The 19,131-nt window shown below is 64.2% G+C and overlaps 3 protein-coding genes across 4 annotated transcripts in view; 1 reads left to right on the forward strand and 2 right to left on the reverse strand.

The window, feature by feature from the left end:
* ABT1 (activator of basal transcription 1) overlaps positions 1-711 on the reverse strand; it is a 2,697-nt gene extending 1,986 nt beyond the window's left edge. Inside the window, exons 1-2 of the mRNA XM_039711232.1 lie at positions 681-711; positions 63-239 (exon numbers count right to left, since the gene is read on the reverse strand). Coding sequence (XP_039567166.1) covers positions 63-239; positions 681-711 — 208 coding nt within the window. The remainder of the gene's footprint in view (positions 1-62; positions 240-680) is intronic.
* A 126-nt stretch (positions 712-837) lies between these two features.
* LOC120503081 (metabotropic glutamate receptor 6-like) lies at positions 838-10,835 on the forward strand. Its single transcript, XM_039711233.1, has 10 exons — positions 838-1,332; positions 2,723-2,939; positions 4,110-4,245; positions 5,044-5,198; positions 5,607-5,768; positions 6,429-6,626; positions 7,177-7,313; positions 8,361-8,904; positions 9,384-9,775; positions 10,635-10,835. The coding sequence occupies exons 1-10, from the start codon at positions 838-840 to the stop codon at positions 10,782-10,784; spliced, it is 2,586 nt and encodes an 861-aa protein (XP_039567167.1). The 3' UTR covers positions 10,785-10,835.
* A 77-nt stretch (positions 10,836-10,912) lies between these two features.
* ZWINT (ZW10 interacting kinetochore protein) lies at positions 10,913-16,639 on the reverse strand. 2 transcript variants are annotated; one of them, XM_039711211.1, is made up of 11 exons: positions 16,578-16,639; positions 15,510-16,177; positions 14,987-15,071; positions 14,494-14,599; positions 13,867-14,033; positions 13,395-13,445; positions 12,995-13,077; positions 12,514-12,682; positions 12,163-12,272; positions 11,559-11,715; positions 10,913-11,046 (listed from the first exon to the last, which is right to left on the reverse strand). In XM_039711211.1, the coding sequence occupies exons 2-11, from the start codon at positions 15,536-15,538 to the stop codon at positions 10,951-10,953; spliced, it is 1,053 nt and encodes a 350-aa protein (XP_039567145.1). In that variant the 5' UTR covers positions 15,539-16,177; positions 16,578-16,639; the 3' UTR covers positions 10,913-10,950. The 2 variants fall into 2 exon arrangements, with proteins under 2 accessions (XP_039567145.1, XP_039567146.1); XM_039711212.1 differs by lacking the exon at positions 13,395-13,445.
* Positions 16,640-19,131: the final 2,492 nt, after the last annotated feature.

Genomic DNA, 19,131 nt, shown 5'->3' on the forward strand with positions numbered 1-19,131 from the left:
CCCCCAGGGACCCCCTGACCCCCCCAGGGACCCCCTGGCACCCCGGGGACCCCCGGACTCACCGCGGGGCTGCAGGAAGACCCTGCCCAGCTCCCCGTGCGGCCGCAGCAGCGCCCGGGCCTGGCGGGGCCCGAAGCCCGGCGGGAGGAAGGACAAATAAAGGACCCCCGGCACCACCGGCTTCGGGGGGGGGGCGGAGGGGGCCTCGGCACCCTCCTCTTCCTCCCCCTTTTCTTCCTCTTCCGGGGGGATTTGGGGGGGCCAGGACAGGGTCGGCTCCAGTCCCCAGCGGCTGCACAGGGACAGGAGCACCCACGGGCCAGGTGAGCGGGGTGGGGGCACCGGGACCCCAAACTGGGGGGTGCTGGGGACCCCCAAACTTCCCTCTGGGATGGGGATAGATCCCCCTGCCCCATGGGAGGCTGCCCCCCACATCGGGGGTATCCCTGCCTCATGGGGTGTCATTACCCCCCTCCCCCTGGGTGTCCCCTCACCCCCTGGGTGCCCCCACTGTAACCCCCCCATCCCTGCAATACCAGCCCCCCACTCAGGGAGTCACCCCTGCCCCATGGGGTGCCACCACCACTGCCCACCCCCCCGACCCCCCCCCCCCCCCCGGGACCCCGCCGTTTCCTTGCCCCCCCGTGACCCTGCTGTTCCTGTGCCCCCCTGGCACCCACCCTGCCCCACAGGGAGCCACCTCTGCCCCATGGGGTACTGCCTGCACCCCACCGTGCCACCACTGCCCACCCTGCTGTTCCTGTGTCCCTCTGCCCCACAGGGAGCCACCTCTGCCCCCATCACCCCCTAATCCTCCCTCTCTGTCCCCAGCCCACCATGCCCGCCCCGCTGGTGTCCCCGCTGGTGGCCCTGCTGGTGGCCCTGCTGTCCCTGTGCCCGCCGTGCCGCTGCCCCCCGGCGCCCACCCAGCCCCACGCCATCCGCCTGGAGGGCGACCTGACTCTGGGGGGGCTGTTCCCGGTGCACGCCCGCGGCCCCGCCGGGGTGCCCTGCGGGCCGGTCAAGAAGGAGAAGGGCATCCACCGGCTGGAGGCCATGCTGTACGCGCTGGACCGCGTCAACGGCGACCCGCGCGTGCTGCCCAACCTGACACTGGGCGCCCGCATCCTCGACACCTGCTCCAGGGACACCTACGCCCTGGAGCAGGCGCTGAGCTTCGTGCGCAGCCTGCTGCCCCCCGAGGGGGGCGAGGGCAGCTGCCCCGACGGGTCGGCCCCGCGCCGGCCCCCGCCCGAGCGCCTGGTCGGGGTCATCGGGGCGTCCGCCAGCTCCGTGTCCATCATGGTGGCCAACGTGCTGCGGCTGTTCGCGGTGGGATTTGGGGGTGTTGGGGGTTTTGGGGACATGGAGGGGCACTGGGGACATGGAGAGGCACTGGGACATGGAGGGGTATTGGTGTCTGCCAGCTCCATGTCCATCATGGTGGCCAACGTGCTGCAGCTGTTCGTGGTGGGCTGGGGGATTCGGGGGTATTGGGGACATGAAGGGACATTGGGGACATGGAGGGGCCTTGGGGACATGGAGGGGACGTGGGCAGCAGTGGTGTCTCTGCCAGCTCTGTTACCATCATGGTGGCCAATGTCCAGCGGCTCTTTGTGGTCACTGGAGGTGTTGGGGACATTGGAAGGGTGTTGGGGACAGTGTCTGGGGGATGTTGGGGCGGCTGTTCGTGGTGGGTTGGGGGGATTTGGGGGTGTTGGAGACATATAAGGGTATTGGGGACATGAAGGGACATTGGGGACATGGAGGGGCCTTGGGGACATGGAGGGGCCTTGGGGACATGGAGGGGATGTGGGCAGCAGTGGTGCCTCTGTCAGCTCTGTTGCCATCATGGTGGCCAATGTCCAGCGGCTCTTTGTGGTCACTGGAGGTGTTGGGGACATTGGAAGGGTGTTGGGGACAGTGTCTGGGGGATGTTGGGGACATCTGGGGGAATGTGGGGGGTGTTTTGGCTGGGGGAACCCTGAGGGGACATGGACAGCGCTGTCCCCACAGTGTCTTCATGGTGTCCACTCCCTGTGAGGGGGGGCCTGGACACCTGGTCCCCCTCTGTCCCCCCCTCACCGGGTCCCTTCCAGAACCTTCCCCACCTCCCCCCCCGGGTGTTTCCCACAATCCCCTGGGACGGCAGCAAATGGCCCATGGGGATTAGGGAGGATTAGGGACAGCGACAGGGACAGAAGAGGGGGGGTCCCATAGTGCCAGGTCCCCTGGGTGTCACCCAAGTCTCCCCCCCGTGTCCCCGACATCCCTCTTGTCCCCAGCCCTGGGGCTGAGCCCCCCGTGCCCCCCACTCCATCCTCCATGTCCCCTCACTCTCCCCAATGTCCCAAACATCCCCAGTGTCCCCACTGTCCCCCCAGACCCCACCTACATCAACAGCTCCACACTGACACCCCCCAGAGCCCTTCACCCCAATATCCCCATGGCCCCCTGTGTCCCCAGTGCATCCCTGACATGTCCCCAATGTCCCCCCTCCCTGACACACCCCGATGTCCCCAATGTGCCCCTGTCCCTGACATGTCCCTGACATATCCCTGTCTCCAACACGTCTCTGGTGTCCCCAATGTCCCCATGTGTCTGACATGTCCCCAATGCCCCCAGATCAGCTACACGTCCATGTCCCTTGAGCTGTCAGACCCCTGTGTGTCCCCAAACCCCCCAATGTCCCCCTGTCCCTGACACGTCCCCGTGTCCCCAGATCCCCCAGATCAGCTACGCCTCCACGGCCCCCGAGCTGTCGGACCCCGGGCGTTACGAGTTCTTCTCGCGGGTGGTGCCGCCGGACTCGTACCAGGCGCAGGCCATGGTGGCCGTGGTGCGGGCGCTGGGCTGGAGCTACGTCAGCACGCTGGCCTCCGAGGGCAACTACGGCGAGAGCGGCGTCGAGGCCTTCGTGCAGAGCTCCCGCGAGGCCGGTGGGCTGTACTGGGTTGTACTGGGTTGTACTGGGTTATACTGGGTTGTACTGGGTTGTACTGGACTGTACCAGGTTGTACTGGGTTATACTGGGTTGTACTGGATTATACTGGGTTGTGGTGGGTTGTACTGGGTTGTACTGGGTTATACTGGGTTGTACTGGGTTGTAGTGGGTTGTACTGGGTTGTACTGGATTGTACTGGGTTGTACTGGGTTGTAGTGGGTTGTAGTGGGTTGTACTGGATTGTACTGGGTTGTACTGGATTATACTGGGTTGTGGTGGGTTGTACTGGATTGTAGTGGGTTGTACTGGGTTGTACAGGATTGTACTGCATTATACTGGGTTATACTGGGTTGTACTGGACTCTACCAGGTTGTACTGGATTATACTGGGTTATACTGGGCTGTGCTGCGTTGTACTGGGTTGTACTGGATTATACTGAGTTGTAGTGGGTTGTACTGGGTTATACTGGGTTGTACTGGACTCTACCAGGTTGTACTGGATTATACTGGGTTGTACTGGATTATGCTGGGTTATACTGGGTTGTAGTGGGCTGTACCAGGTTGTACTGGGTTATACTGGGTTATACTGGTCTGTGCTGCGTTGTAGAGGGTTGTACTGGGTTATACTGGGCTGTAGTGGGTTGTACTGGGTTATACTGGGTTGTACAGGATTGTGCTGCATTATACTGGGTTATACTGGGTTGTAGTGGGTTGTACTGGACTGTACCAGATTGTACTGGATTATACTGGGTTGTACTGGACTGTACCAGGTTGTACTGGGCTGTACTGGGTTACACTGGTTTGTACTGCATTGTACTGGGGCACTGGGAGCCCTGGGAGGCGCACTGGGTTATACTGGGTTATACTGGGAAGGTGAGCTCTGCCGGTTAGGGGGAGGTTCTGAGGCCTGGGTAGGGAAGGTGTTACCCATCCATACCGGTCCATACTGGTCTGTACTGGGCAGGGGGCCTGTGCATCGCCCAGTCCATCAAGATCCCGCGGGAGCCGAAGCCAGGGGAGTTTGCCAAGGTCATCGGGCGCCTTGCACTGGGTTATACTGGGATATACTGGGAAGGTGAGCTCTGCCGGGGAGGGGGAGGTTCTGAGGCCTGGGTAGGGAAGATGTTACCCATCCATACCGGTCCATACTGGTCTGTACTGGGCAGGGGGCCTGTGCATCGCCCAGTCCATCAAGATCCCGCGGGAGCCGAAGCCAGGGGAGTTTGCCAAGGTCATCGGGCGCCTGATGGAGACGTCGACCGCGCGCGGGGTCGTGCTCTTCGCCAACGAGGACGACATCCGGTGAGACCAGTGCGCCCCAGTCCACACCAGTCCTGCCACAGTCCCTCCCCAGCCCACTTGAGCTCTGCCGGTTAGGGGGAGGTTCTGAGGCCTGGGTAGGGAAGATGTTACCCATCCATACCGGTCCATACTGGTCTGTACTGGGCAGGGGGCCTGTGCATCGCCCAGTCCATCAAGATCCCGCGGGAGCCGAAGCCAGGGGAGTTTGCCAAGGTCATCGGGCGCCTGATGGAGACGTCGACCGCGCGCGGGGTCGTGCTCTTCGCCAACGAGGACGACATCCGGTGAGACCAGTGCGCCCCAGTCCACACCAGTCCTGCCACAGTCCCTCCCCAGCCCACTAGAGTTCACCCCAGTCTGGTCAGGTCCCCTCCCAGTAGCTCCCCAGTCCAACCCAGTGGCCTCCCAGTCCTTTCAGTCCATCACAGTGGCCTCCATTGTTCATTCCAGTAGTCACCCAACTCATTCTAGCTCCTCCCAGTTACGTCCCTGAGTCCATCCCAGTAGCCTGCAGTCCATCCCAGTGGCCCCCAGCCCATCTCAGTAGCCCCCAGTCCATCCCAGTGGCCCCCAGCCCATCCCAGTGGCACAGTGGCCTCCATTGTTCATTCCAGTAGTCACCCAACTCATTCTAGCTCCTCCCAGTTACGTCCCTGAATCCATCCCAGTAGCCTGCAGTCCATTCCAGTGGCCCCCAGCCCATCCCAGTAGCCCCCAGTCCATCCCAGTGGCCCCCAGCCCATCCCAGTGGCCCCCAGTACTTCCCAGTTTGCCCAGTAGCCGTGGCTGTCCCCGCAGGCGGGTGCTGGAGGCCGCCACGCTGGCCAACCTCTCGGGCCACTTCTCGTGGGTGGGCTCGGACAGCTGGGGGGCCAAGATGGCACCGGTGCAGGGCCTGGAGGACGCGGCACACGGGGCCATCACCATCCTGCCCAAACGAGCCTCGGTGCCCGGTGAGCGCTGGGGGCACTGGGAGGGAACTGGGGGGACTGGGGGCACTGGGATGGCCTGAGTGTACTGGGGGGACTGGGGGCTACTGGAATGGACTGGGGGCTACTGGGAGGGACTGGGGGTAGTGGAAGGTTTTTGGGAGGGGCTGGGAGAGACTGGAGATTGCTGGAGGGGCTCTGGGGTGGGTTTGGGGGCTCTTAGGAGGCTTTGGGGAGACCTGGGGTGTTCGAGGGGGGACCCAGATGGGCTCAGGAGGGGCTCTGGGAGAACTTGGGAAGGTTTGGGTGGCTCATGGGACGCTCCAGGATTCTGTGGGTCCCCTGTGGCTCTGTGGGGTCCCCACAACCCCATGTGGTCCCCTGTGGCTCTGTGGGGTCCCCATGACCCCGCGGTGTCCCCGTGCCCCCCAGGCTTTGACGAGTACTTCACGTCGCGCTCTCTGGAGAACAACCGCCGCAACCTCTGGTTCCACGAGTTCTGGGAGGACGACTTCAACTGCCGCCTGCCCCACGGCACCGTGCCCCACGGAGACCCCGCGGGGGCACCCGGAGCGCCCGTGCGCAAGTGCACAGGTACCCTGCCCCACAGGGACCCCATAGGGACCCCACAGAAACCCCATAGGTACCCTGCCCCACAGGGACCCCATAGGGACCCCACAGAAACCCCATAGGTACCCTGCCCCACAGGGACCCCATAGGGACCTCATAGAGACCCCACAGGTACTCTGCCCCATAGGGACACCATAGGGACCCCATAGGTACCCTGCCCCACAGGGACCCCATAGGGACCCCATAGAGTCCCCACAGGGACCCCACAGAAGCCCCATAGGTACCCTGCCCCACAGGGACCCCATAGGGACCCCACAGAAACCCCATAGGTACCCTGCCCCACAGGGACCCCAGAGAGACCCCACAGAAGCCCCATAGGTACCCTGCCCCACAGGGACCCCATAGGGACCCCACAGAGACGCCACAGGTAAGTTTAAGGTGTCCCTAGCAGGTTTAGGGTGCTGTGGCGGGTTTGGGGTGCCCGTGAAGGATTTAGGGTGCCCATTCAGGATCCCAAACCCCCCAGGCTGGGAGCACATTGGGCGGGACTCGCCCTGTGAGGAGGAGGGGAAGGTGCAGTTTGTCACTGACGCCGTGCTGGCCATGGCGGGTTTGGGGTGCCCCTGGTGCGTTTGGGGTCCTGTGGTGGTTTGGGGTGCCCATGTGGGGTCTCTGGTCCCTCAGGGCGGGAGCGCATCGGGCGGGACTCGCCCTACGAGCAGGAGGGGAAGGTGCAGTTCGTCATCGACGCCGTGCTGGCCATGGCCCACGGGCTGCACTCGATGCTGGGCGAGGCCTGCCCGGGCGGGGGGCTCTGTGCCCACATGGACCCCCCCGACGGGCGCCGCCTGCTCACCCACATCCGCAGGGTGGCCTTCAACGGTACTGGGGGCACTGGGAGCCTACTGGGATATGGGGAGGGCACTGGAATATACGGAGGGGGACACTGGGAGGGAGCTGGGGGTGCTGAAGAACGTACTGGGATGGGGGGGACACTGGGAGGGAGCTGGGGGCATTGGAGACCATGCTGGCCACCACTTTGAGGGACTGGGATGTACTGGGGAGGCACTGGGAGGGAGCTGGGGGTGCTGAAGAACGTACTGGGACATACTGGGAGGCACTAGGATGTACTGGGGGGAACTGGGAGCAGGACAGGAGCACTTAAGACCATATTGGGACATACTGGGAGGAACTGAGATGGACTGGGAAGGGGATGGTGGCACTGGAGACCATACTGGGACATACTGGGAGGCACTGGGGGGTAGTGGAATGGGGATGGGAGCACTGGTGACCATACTGGGAGCACTGGTTTGCCCCGTAGTGGGGTCACACTGAGGCTGGGGAATCGCTGACCTTTCCTGCAGGGTGGCAGGGGGTGTCCCTGGCCTAGACCAGTGGTCACTGGTTTATACTGGTCTGTACTGGTACACAGGCAGCGCGGGGACACCGGTGTCCTTCAACGAGAACGGGGACGCCCCCGGGCGCTACGACATCTTCCAGTTCCAGGGGGGCAACGGCACCGGCGCCTACCGGGCTGTGGGGCAGTGGGTGCAGGGGCTGCACCTGCAGGTGGGTCCGGGACCCCCGAGCCCCCCAGATCCTGGGGTGCCCCCCAGGGTTGGCCAGGGTGATCCCAGTGGCCAGCTGGGGGTACTGGGTGGGGGATGCCCTGTTCTCCCTGGGGGGCTTGGGAGAACGATGGGGTGCTTGTGGGGGATCTCTGAGGAGGTTTGGGGTGCCCATGGGGTGCTTAGAGTGTCCATGGCTGTTTAGGGTGTCCATGGAGGGTTTGGGGGATCCATGAGGTGTCCATGGAGGGTTTGAGGTGTCCATGGGGGGTTTGAGGTGTCCGTGGGGGATATTTGGGTTTTCCATTGGCTGTTTAGGGTGTCCATGGGGGGTTTGGGGGATCCATGAGGTGTCCATGAAAGGCTGGGATGTCCATAGTGTGTTCAAGGTGTCCCTGGGGTATTTGGGGTGTCCCTGACCATACCCCACCAGGAGGACGCCATGGCCTGGGGCTCCAACTCGTCGTCGCCGCCGCCCTCGGTGTGCAGCCTGCCGTGCGGCCCCGGCGAGCGCAAGAAGCCGGTGAAGGGCGTTCCGTGCTGCTGGCACTGCGAGCTCTGCGGGGGCTACCAGTACCGGGCCGACCTGCTCACCTGCCTGCCCTGCGCCCCTCACCTGCGCCCCACGCCCGGCCCAGGGGTGCCCCCCAGGGTTGGCCAGGGTGATCCCAGTGGCCAGCTGGGGGTACTGGGTGGGGGATGCCCTGTTCTCCCTGGGGGGCTTGGGAGAACGATGGGGTGCTTGTGGGGGATCTCTGAGGAGGTTTGGGGTGCCCATGGGGTGCTTAGAGTGTCCATGGCTGTTTAGGGTGTCCATGGAGGGTTTGGGGGATCCATGAGGTGTCCATGGAGGGTTTGAGGTGTCCATGGGGGGTTTGAGGTGTCCGTGGGGGATATTTGGGTTTTCCATTGGCTGTTTAGGGTGTCCATGGGGGGTTTGGGGGATCCATGAGGTGTCCATGAAAGGCTGGGATGTCCATAGTGTGTTCAAGGTGTCCCTGGGGTATTTGGGGTGTCCCCGGGGTGTCCCTGACCGTCCCCCCACCAGGAGGACGCCATGGCCTGGGGCTCCAACTCGTCGTCGCCGCCGCCCTCGGTGTGCAGCCTGCCGTGCGGCCCCGGCGAGCGCAAGAAGCCGGTGAAGGGCGTTCCGTGCTGCTGGCACTGCGAGCTCTGCGGGGGCTACCAGTACCGGGCCGACCTGCTCACCTGCCTGCCCTGCGCCCCTCACCTGCGCCCCACGCCCAACCGCACGGCCTGCCGCCCCACGCCGGTGCTGCGCCTGAGCTGGGGCCACCCCTGCGCCGCCGTGCCGCTGGCCCTGGCCACGCTGGGGCTGATGGCCACCGCCTTCGTGCTGGCCACCTTCGTGCGGCACCACGAGACGCCGATCGTCAAAGCGTCGGGGCGCGAGCTGAGCTACGTCCTGCTGGCCGGCATCGCCCTCGTCTACGCCATCACCTTCCTCATGGTGGCCGAGCCCGGCGTGGGGGTCTGCGCCCTGCGGCGACTCTTCCTGGGCATGGGCATGAGCCTGACCTACGCCGCGCTGCTGACCAAGACCAACCGCATCTACCGCATCTTCGAGCAGGGTGAGGGTGTGCCATGCTCTCACCAAGACCAACCCACATCTTTGAGCAGGGTGAGGGGCTGGGTGGCACAGGACGGGCAGGAGACTGGGGTGAGGGGCTGGGGGCACAGCGTGAGGGACTGGGGCTGGGGTCTCACCCACGCCATGCTCTTACCAAGACCAACCACATTGCCACATCTTTGAGCAGGGTGAGGGACATGGGGGAACAGCAGGGTGTGAAGACAGGGTGAGGGGCTTTGGGCAGGGTTGGGGGGTGGGAGCCTGGAGTGAGTGGCTTCATGGGGGACATGGCACAGGGTCCCCACCCTGTACTCCTCACCAAGACCAGCCCCATCCCCAAGGAGGTGACTTCCAGGGCCTCCAAAAATGTTGGGGTTCCAGATCAGGCTGAGGGACATGGGGTACCCCAAAACCCACCCTTTCAGGCCAGGTGAGCTCTGGGGGTGCCAGCAGCCCCCCGTAACCCGCCGTACCCCGCAGGGAAGCGCTCGGTGACGCCGCCGCGCTTCATCAGCCCCACCTCGCAGCTGGTCATCACCTTCACGCTCAGCGGGCTGCAGCTGGTGGCTGCGGCCACCTGGCTGCTGGTCCGGCCACCCCACGCCCTCATCGACTACGAGATGGGCCGGACCCCCGACCCCGAGGCGGCGCGGGGGGTCCTGCGCTGCGACATGGCCGAGGGGGCCACGCTGGCCTGCCTGGCCTACGCCCTGCTGCTGATGCTCACCTGCACCGTGTACGCCGTCAAAGCGCGCGGCGTCCCCGAGACCTTCAACGAGGCCAAGCCCATCGGCTTCGCCATGTACACCACCTGCGTGGTGTGGCTCGCCTTCGGGCCCATCTTCTTCGGCGCCGCGCAGTCGGCAGAGAGGGTGAGGAGGGGGGATTGGGGCTCCTGGGGGGTCTCTGGGGGTATTTTGGGGGATCAGGGTGGGCACACGTGGTCTAGCTCATGTTTGGGCCCATCTCTGGCACCGCCCAGTTGGTGGAGAAGGTGAGGAGGGAGATTAGGGGGATCCCTAGGGGTATTTGGAGGTCCCCTGGGGGGGTCTGCGGGGGTATTTGGGGGTGTCCCTGTGGGATTTGGGTGTCAGTGGGATTCAGGGACTCCCATTCTTGGGGTCAGTAGGATTTTGGGGTACCATTTTTGGGGCGCAGGTGCACGTGCAGGGCCCTTGGGACAGCTGGCTTGGGGAGTGGCTGGGTTTGGGGGGTCAGTGGGATTTTGAGGTCAGTGAGATTTTGGGGTCAATAGGATTTTGGGGTCAGTGGGATTTCGGGGTCAGTAGGATTTTGGGGTACTGTTTTTGGGGTGCAGGTGCACATGCAGACAGCCACACTGACGGTGTCCATGGGTCCTTGGGACAGTTGGGTTGGGGAATGGCTGGGTTTGGGGGGGTCAGTGGGATTTGGGATGGAGGATTTTGGGATACCATTTTTGAGGTACGGGTGCACATGCAGACAGCCATGCTGATGTTATCCATGGGTCCTTGGGACAGCTGGCTTGGGGAGTGGCTGGGTTTGGGGGGGTCAGTGGGATTTTGGGGTACCATTTTTGGGGCGCAGGTGCACATGCAGACGGCCATGCTGATGGTATCCATGGGCCCTTGGGACAGTTGGGCTGGGGAATGGCTGGGTTTGGGGGGGTCAGTGGGATTTGGGATGGAGGATTTTGGGGTCAGTGGGATTTTGGGGTCAGTGGGATTTTGGGGTACCGTTTTTGGGGCGCAGGTGCACGTGCAGACGGCCACGCTGACGGTGTCCATGTCGCTGTCGGCCTCGGTGCCGCTGGGGCTCCTCTACGCCCCCAAGGTCTACGTGATCCTGCTGCACCCCGAGCGCAACCAGCCCAAGCGGCGCGGCGCCGACCCCCCCCCGTAGGGACCCCCGGATTGGGGGACCCCCGGCACCCCAAAACCCCCGACCCCCAGAGCCCCCTCCCCACAATAAAGCTGCTCCCGCGAACCCCCAGAAACAGGTTTTTTTTGGGGTGAGACAGAGCTGGAGAAGGGGAGGCCATGAGTTTATTGGGGTGCAGTGGGGTTTTTTATGGGGGGGGGATAGAGGGGGATCTCCCATTTTCAGGGACCCCCCCCACCAGCAGCTCCAGCCACCGTGTCAGAGTGGGGGGATCTGGGGGTGCCTGTGGAGGAAAAGGGGTTTGGGGGCGAGTCACTCCCAGGACCACCCCATGCCTCCCTGAGAGCCCCCCCCAAACCCACCAGCAACCCTAAAACCATCCCAGAGATGCCAAAGTGCCTCTGGGACCCCCCAAATTGCCCTCAGACCCACCCAGGGATCCCCAAAATCACCCCCAGGATCTCCCAGTGTGTCTGGGACACTCAAAATTTCCCTCAGGACCCCCAAAGCCCTAAAATGACCCCCCAGGATCTCCCCATGTATCTGGGAACCCCAAAATTGCCCTCAGTTACCTTCAGGTGCCCCTCTAGAACCCCCAAACCACCTCCAGGCACCCCCAGTGCCCCTGGGAACCCCAAAATTGCCCTCAGACCCCCCAAGGTTCTCCCCCAGGACCCCCAACCCACCCCCAGAGACCCTCAAATTGCCCCATGATCCCTAAACCTGCCCCACAGACCCCCCTAATCCCCTCCGAGGGACCCCCAAACTCCCCCAGGACACCCCCAAAAGACTCACAGGGATGGGGGGGGCCCCCTTTGGTGGGGGCAGCAGTCGCACCCCCCCGCTCTGGGGGTACCCCGGCTCCAGCTGCAGCGTCCAGAGGGTCTGGGCACCTCGGGGGCCCCCCAGAACCTGCAGGAGCCCCAACTCTGGCTGCCAGTCCAGGGCGAACCTAGAGGATCACCAGGGGTTTGGGTGAGCCCCCCAATTAACCCCCAGCCCCTCCAATCAACCCCCACCCTGGCAATTACCCCAAAGCCCCCCAGAGCTGCTTCAAAACCCCCCTGACCTTATACAAAGACCCCCCAACTCTCCCACAGCCCCCCCAGTTAACCTCCCAAATGCCCCTACCCCTCCCAATTACCCCCTAGACTCTTCACACCTCCCCCAAAGACCCCCCAACTCCCTCCCCACCCCCCAGCCCGAGGTGAAATGCACAGAACAGAAATATTCTGGTCCTTGGCTGTTTTTAGCTGTGCTGAGTTTCAGGCTCACGTTTGCCCAGGGAAAGCAGCTTGTGACTGAAATAGTCCAAGGTGAAACCCAGAGTTTCCTCTAATAGGTATTTTTGGGTGTAGCCTTTAAAAAGCCCCTCAGAGACCCCCCCAGCCCCCCTCACCTGTTCCTCAGGTGTGTCACCTCTGCCCAGAGGCTCCAGCTCTCCCAGCAGCGCTGCTGCAGCTCCAGCAGCCCCGGGCCCAGGGGAGGGGGCAGCCCCAGGGGGGGGTCCTGGGGGGAAAAAGGGGAGGTGGTGGGACCCCAAAACCACCCAGGACGCCCCTAACACCCAGTCCCCATCCCCCAAGTGCACCCCCACAACCTTCCAGACCCCCAAAAATTCTCCCCTACAGATCTCAGTGCTCTCCCAAATCCCCCCTCAAGCCCTCCCAGTGCCCCCTCAGCCCTCAATTCCCCATCCAAGCCCCCCAAATCCTCCCCAGCCCCCCAAAATCCCCCCTAAGCCACTCACCTGCAGTCGGACCTCCCCACCGGGGGTGAGGCACAGGTGAAGGGGGGGCAGAGAATGGAAGGAGCCGGGAGGGGATCCCAGCTCCAGCTCCAAATTGGGGGTCCCTGGGGAGGGGGGCAGCACCTGGACCCCTGCCAGGGCCTGGTACAGGTGGCACGAGGCCCCCACCCTGTTGAAATGACAATCCGTGGGTGAGGGAAACACAACCACCCCCCCAAATTCCTAGGTCTCCCCCACTATCCCAGGAGCCCCACCTGGACACCTGGACCCCCACTGGGCTCCTTTTCAGGGCTCTCACCCACCCTGAGGATCCCTCCCCCATGCTGGAAATCCCCCCTGGGGGTCTCTCAGGACCGCTGGACCACCCCTCAAAATCCCAGGGGCCCCCAGCCCCACACCCAATCCTCCTCACCTGTGTCCCTCCCATGACCCCCTCACCTGTCCCTCACCTTCCCTGTCCCCTCTCCTGTCCCCCTCTCACCTGGCCGCTGTCCCCCTCAGTCCCTGCAGGGCCTCCTGCCGGCCGCGCCGCTGCAGGCGCCGCTCCTGAACCCGCCGGAGCAGCTGGGGGAGAAAGACACCCCGAATTTTGGGGAAAAGACCCCATGTTAGGGGGGAAAGAGACCCCAGATTAGGGAAGAAAGAGACCCCAGACTAGGGGAGAAAGAGATCCCAAATTGGACAGAAAAGACCCCAAATTAGGGGTGAAAGAGACCCCAAATTTGGAGAGAAAGATGCCCCAGACTAAGGGAGAAAGAAATCCCAAATTGGAGGGGAGGGACTCAGACCCAAAATGGGAGGAAATCCTCCAGTGCACCCCCCCATGGGGAGGGGTACCCCAAGATGAGGGAGACCCCACGGGGGTGCCCTCCCAGTCTCACCTGGTCCCGTCTCTCTGTGGCCTCATGCACCTTCACCTTCAGCTCTTCTTGCTGCAGGGGGAGGGAGGAACAGCACCCATGGGAGCCCCCAGACCCACAGAGTGTCCCCAACCCCCAGAGGAGCCCCCAGACCCACAGTGCCCCCAGCCTCCTTACACCAGGAGATCCTCCAGCACCCCTTGGACCCCCAGCACCCATGGGATCCCCCAGGATCCACACTGTGCCCCCAGCCCCCCAGGGACCCCACAGGAACCACATTGTGCCCCCAATTCCCCAACACATGAGACCTCCAAGACTCCCATTGAGCCCCCAGACCCCCACCCCCAGCCCTCATGGGACCCCCAGGGCCCCTGGGAGTCCCATCCCCCCAAACCCACTGGACCCCCCAGCACTCTGGGACGCCCAACCCCCAGCACCCATGAGATTCCCCAGCACCCACACTGTGCCCCCAGCCCCCCTGGGACCCCCGTACCTGTTCCAGCCGTGCCCCCAGGGCTGTCCTCTCGCGCTGCAGCAGCTGCTGGCCCCGGTGTAGCTGGGCCAGGGCGGGGGGCACAGCCTCCCCCAGGACCCCCAGGGCCTCCCCGTACCTCGCCTTCAGCTCCCGCCAGCGCCTCCGAGCCTGCGCCGCCGCCTCGCCTGGGGGGAGCCCCACATCAGCCCCCCAAAACGGGAGGGACCCCAAAAGGGACCTGGGAATCACCAATCCCTCCCACAGGGGGCCCAGGAATTCCCAAATCAGAGCCAGGAACTCCCAAAGAGGACTCAGATGTATGGAAATCCCCAAATATCCCCTGAGCTCCCTCCTCAGGGGGACCCAGGAACCCCCAAAGGGGACCCAGGAACCCCCAAACACCTGCCCCAAACCAAACCCAGGAACCCCCAAAGCCCTGCCCCAAAGGAGACCCAGGAACCCCCAAACCCCTGCCCCAAACCAAACCCAGGAATCCCCAAAGTGGAAAAGGAGGGGTTTTGAGGTTCAGGGTCAACCCAGGATTTTGGGGGGTCAGGTGGTTTTGGGAGGATCATGCAAGCTGAGGGCAGCTCTGGGTTCAGTTTGGGGGCTCAGGGGGTTTTGGGGTTCAGTTTGGGGGCTCACGCAGGTTGGTGGGGGACGGGAGCAGCCCCGGGTTCTCGATGACCCCCAGGAGCAGCTTCAGCACCCGGAGCTGGGACAGGAGCAGCTTCTGCTTCCGCCGGGTGTCCTGGGGGGCAGGTTTGGGGTGTCACGGGAGATTTGGGGTGCCAAGGGGGTTGGGGGAGGGCACAGAGCAGGTATTAGAGGCGTGGGGAAAAAAATGGGGTGTGGAGGGGAGAACTGGGGGGACAAAGGCCAGTTATTTTAGGAAAACAAGGGGAAAGGGAGGATGACATAAATAGGGCAGTTGAGAAAGTTTAGGAGATAAATGTGGGAGTCACTAACAGAATCAGGGCAAGATAGGGGGGATGCGATAAGTTTGAAGGGGTCAGAACTAAATTTAGAAGAGGAGTGGGGGTATTGGCGGTCAAAGACAGAGACCAAGAACAGCTATGGGAGATGTGGATGCTGCAGGTCTATTCTGAGGTGCTGTGGGGCAGTTTTGGGGTCTCACCATTTGATGCTCCACCAGGATCCGGGTGGGGACATCACCCTCCTCCTCCTCCAAGGCCAGGGCAGCCTCGAGCGCTGCCAGCGCCCTGGGGACATGGATGGGGACACGGGTGGGGATGGGGGGACACCCCTCAGACCCCCTCCAGAAACGAGGAGATCGCCCCGATACCCCGCAGTGACACCAGTGGGGACATGGAGACAACCAGGACCCCTCCTCGGACACGCGTGGGGTCCCGGGGACCCCCGTGGGGGTGAGGAGACCCCTCGGTGACCTCCCCCATCCCCTCCCCAGAGCCCCCCGGATAGGCGTGAGGGCACGGAGGCACTGCAGCGCCCCGTGTGGGGCTGGGCGTCACCCCAAGGAGTCCGTAAGGACCCGGTGAGCCCTCAGGGACCCCAATGGCACCCGGTGAATCCCCCAAGCCCCCGCAGGGCCGTGGGGGCCGGCCCCGATGCCCCCGATCCAAGATGGCGGCCGGGCAGCCCTCAGGGGTTCCCGCCGTTGGGGGGGGTCGCGCGCTCACCCCCTCGCGCGCTCCAGCCGCGCCGCCATCGCCGCCGCGTCTTCCCGCTCTCCCGCCTCGCTCCGCCCACCCGGGAGGCAGCGACCAATCAGCGCCCGCGACCAGCCGGTTTAAGCCCAGCTGACCAATCGCCGCTCGCCTCCGCATTAGCCAACCAATCACCGCGTGAAAAGCGCGAAGGGCGTTACCGCCGATACAAAGTGCAGCCAATCACAGCGCGTGATGAGAGAGCCACGCCCCTCACTGCCCTGGAGCCCTCAGAGAGGCCGCCATGATGGGCGGGGCTGGGCGAGGGGCGGGGGCACTGGGAGGGACTGGGTTAAACTGGGAGGGATTGGGTTAAATTGGGAGGGACTGGGTTAAACTGGGAGGGACTGGGTTATACTGGGAGGGATTGGATTATACTGGGAGGGGTCGCTGGGGTCCCAGTCGGGCTCGGGGCTCTCTAAGCGGCCTCCCCCTCCAATAATCACACGACTCCTCTTCCCACACCCCCCATGGGGGGAGGGGCCTTTATTCCCCCCCAGTTTGGGGAGCAGGGTGGGGGAGGGGTGTCCCCCAAGCTGGGGGGGACACACAGGACACCCCTCCCCCCATCACCGCCGCCGCCGCCGCTGCACCACGGTCCAGCCGTCCGAGGGGGGCGGGGGCGTCCCGCACTCCATGGCCTGGGGGGGACAATGACGTCATCAGTGTGGCACCCCAGTGATGTCATCAGTGACATCATCAGTGCCCCTCCCCTTCCATCACAGGGGTCCTGGGGTCCGGCTCCCTAAATCTGGTGACACCATCACTGCCCCACCCCCATCCCTGCTTCCCCCCACTTGATGACATCATCAGGACTGAATGACATCATCAGGAATGACATCATCACCCCTAGCCCCACCTCATCTGGGGGTCCTGGGGAGTCTCCACCCCCCAATTTAATGACATCATCAGTATCCCCTCAGGGTTACACCCCGTGATGTCACCACCACATCCCCACCCCCTTTGATGACAACATCAGCACCCTCCCAACCCGATTGGCTCCCAAGCAATGACATCATCCCAGTGACGTCACCCCCTCACCTCCTCCTCCTCCTCGCCGCTCTCCTCCTCCTCCTCCTCCCCTGGCGCCGGGGGGCTCCGGGGGGCCCGGCCAGGGCGGGGCCACGCTGGGCCAGAGCCCCCAGGGCCGCCCCCAACCCCCCCACGTCCCCACCCCGCGCCCGGGCAAAAAGGGTCACCAGCTCCCGGCTGACCTGCGGGGGACACTGGGATGGACTGGGATGGACTGGGACCCCCCCACGTCCCCACCCCGCGCCCGGGCAAAAAGGGTCACCAGCTCCCGGCTGACCTGCGGGGGACACTGGGATGGACTGGGATGGACTGGAACCACTGGGGAGGGGATTGGGATGGACTGGGATGGACTGGAACCAGTGGGGAGGGGATTGGGATGGACTGGGACCACTGGGGAGGGGACTGGGAACCACTGGGGATGGGACTGGGATGGACTGGGATGGACTGGAACCAGTGGGGATGGGACTGGGATGGACTGAGACCACTGGGGATGGGACTGGGATGGACTGGAACCACTGGGGATGGGACTGGGAGCCACTGAGGATGGTACTGGGATGGACTGGGATGGGTGTGGGGGGTGCTAAGGGACGATGTGTGGGACTGGGATGGACTGGGATGGGTGCTGAGGGTGATGTGTGAGACTGGGATGGACTGGGAGGAAGTAAAAGAGCACTGAGCACAGACTGGTCTGTACTGGGAGGCTCTGGGAGCACCGAAGGATGGTGGCAACAGGCTGGGGATGGACTGGGAGTGGCGGCTGGGCACATCCTTGTCCATAGTGGTTTATACTGGGAGCTACTGGGAGCTCCTGGGAATCAAGGGTACCAGGAGGGCACAAAGGCCACTAAAAGATGCTGAGAGCAGCCCGAGGACAAACTGGGCTGTACTGGGAGTGCCTGGGGGAGGCCGTGTACTGGGAGGCTCTGGGAGCACCGAAGGATGGTGGCAACAGGCTGGGGATGGACTGGGAGTGGCTGCTGGGAACATCCTTGTCCATACTGGTTTATACTGGGAGCTACTGGGAGCACCTGGGAATGTACCCAGGGTACCAGGAGGGGACAAAGGCCACGGGGCCACGCCGGGCCAGAGCCCCCAGGGCCGCCCCCACGCCCCCCACGTCCCCACCCCGCGCCCGGGCAAAAAGGGTCACCAGCTCCCGGCTGACCTGCGGGGGACACTGGGATGGACTGGGATGGACTGGAACCACTGGGGAGGGGATTGGGATGGACTGGGACCACTGGGGAGGGGACTGGGATGGACTGGAACCACTGGGGAGGGGACTGGGATGGGAGTGAGGGGTGCTAAGGGACGGTGTGTGGGACTGGGATGGGCGGGGATGGACTGGGATGGACTGGAACCACTGGGGATGGGACTGGGATGGACTGGGATGGACTGGAACCAGTGGGGATGGGACTGGGATGGACTGAGACCACTGGGGATGGGACTGGGATGGACTGGAACCACTGGGGATGGGACTGGGAACCACTGAGGATGGTACTGGGATGGACTGGGATGGGTGTGGGGGGTGCTAAGGGACGATGTGTGGGACTGGGATGGACTGGGATGGGTGCTGAGGGTGATGTGTGAGACTGGGATGGACTGGGAGGAAGTAAAAGAGCACTGAGAACAGACTGGTCTGTACTGGGAGGCTCTGGGAGCACCGAAGGATGGTGGCAACAGGCTGGGGATGGACTGGGAGTGGCTGCTGGGAACATCCTTGTCCATACTGGTTTATACTGGGAGCTACTGGGAGCACCTGGGAATGTACCCAGGGTACCAGGAGGGGACAAAGGCCACTAAAAGATGCTGAGAGCAGCCCGAGGACAAACTGGGCTGTACTGGGAGTGCCTGGGGGAGGCCGGCCAGCTGCTGGGAGCACGCTGCTCCATACTGGTCCATACTGGTCCGTACTGGGAGCCCACCCGTTCTGGGTGAAGAAGTCGAGCAGCGCCGAGCTGAGCCACGCGGCTTTTTCGGAACCCTGCGGCCCCCCGAAGCCCTGCGCCACGGCCAGCTGCGGGGACAGCCAGGGGGGGACGTGGGGACACGCGGCGCTGGTGCCGGGTGTCCCCTCTGTGTCCCCAGGTGTCCCCCGGAGCTCCCTCACGCTGCCCCCGCCTCATCTGCAGCGCTGCCCACCCACCCAGCACAGCTGGCAGCTGTCCCCAGTGCCCCCGCAAGGTGTCCCCGGTGTCCCCCTCACCTGCAGCGCCGCCCAGCCCCCCAGCACGGCCCGCACCCCCTCCGCGAACAGCGCCCGCGCCTCCACCCCGGGGGCCGCCATGACGGCGCTGCGCAGGCGGCGCGGCCGAGCGCCGAACCCGCGAGCGAGCGAGGCACGGAGAGATCCCCGAATCATTGATGGACGCGTAGGGGCGTGGCGAGAGGCGTGGCAGCGCACGGGCGTGGCGTCAGGGGCGTGGCCACAGGCAGAGGCAGGACGGGACTACAGCTCCCGGCAGCCCTCGCGCGGCGGTGGTCACGTGACGCGGGTGAGAGGGCGGGGGCGGAGGGGCCCGGGGTCTTGGAGGGGGGTCTGGGTGGGATATGGGGCACGGGGGGA

The sequence above is a fragment of the Passer montanus genome, unplaced genomic scaffold (genome assembly GCF_014805655.1).
Source record: "Passer montanus isolate IOZ18808 unplaced genomic scaffold, ASM1480565v1 scaffold243, whole genome shotgun sequence".
NCBI lineage: Eukaryota > Metazoa > Chordata > Aves > Passeriformes > Passeridae > Passer > Passer montanus.

Coding starts and splice junctions, on each gene's coding strand:
- LOC120503081 (XM_039711233.1), top strand. CDS start 838: ATGCCCGCCCCGCTGGTGTCCCCGCTGGTGGCCCTGCTGGTGGCCCTG. Junction 5,769..6,428: donor GCCCGTGCGCAAGTGCACAG/GTACCCTGCCCC, acceptor CTGGTCCCTCAG/GGCGGGAGCGCATCGGGCGG. Junction 6,627..7,176: donor CCGCAGGGTGGCCTTCAACG/GTACTGGGGGCA, acceptor ACTGGTACACAG/GCAGCGCGGGGACACCGGTG.
- ZWINT (XM_039711211.1), bottom strand. CDS start 15,538: ATGGCGGCGCGGCTGGAGCGCGCGAGGGG. Junction 15,072..15,509: donor CGGCTGGAGCGCGCGAGGGG/GTGAGCGCGCGA, acceptor CCATGTCCCCAG/GGCGCTGGCAGCGCTCGAGG. Junction 11,047..11,558: donor AGGGGGCCCCCCCCATCCCT/GTGAGTCTTTTG, acceptor TTTCCTCCACAG/GCACCCCCAGATCCCCCCAC.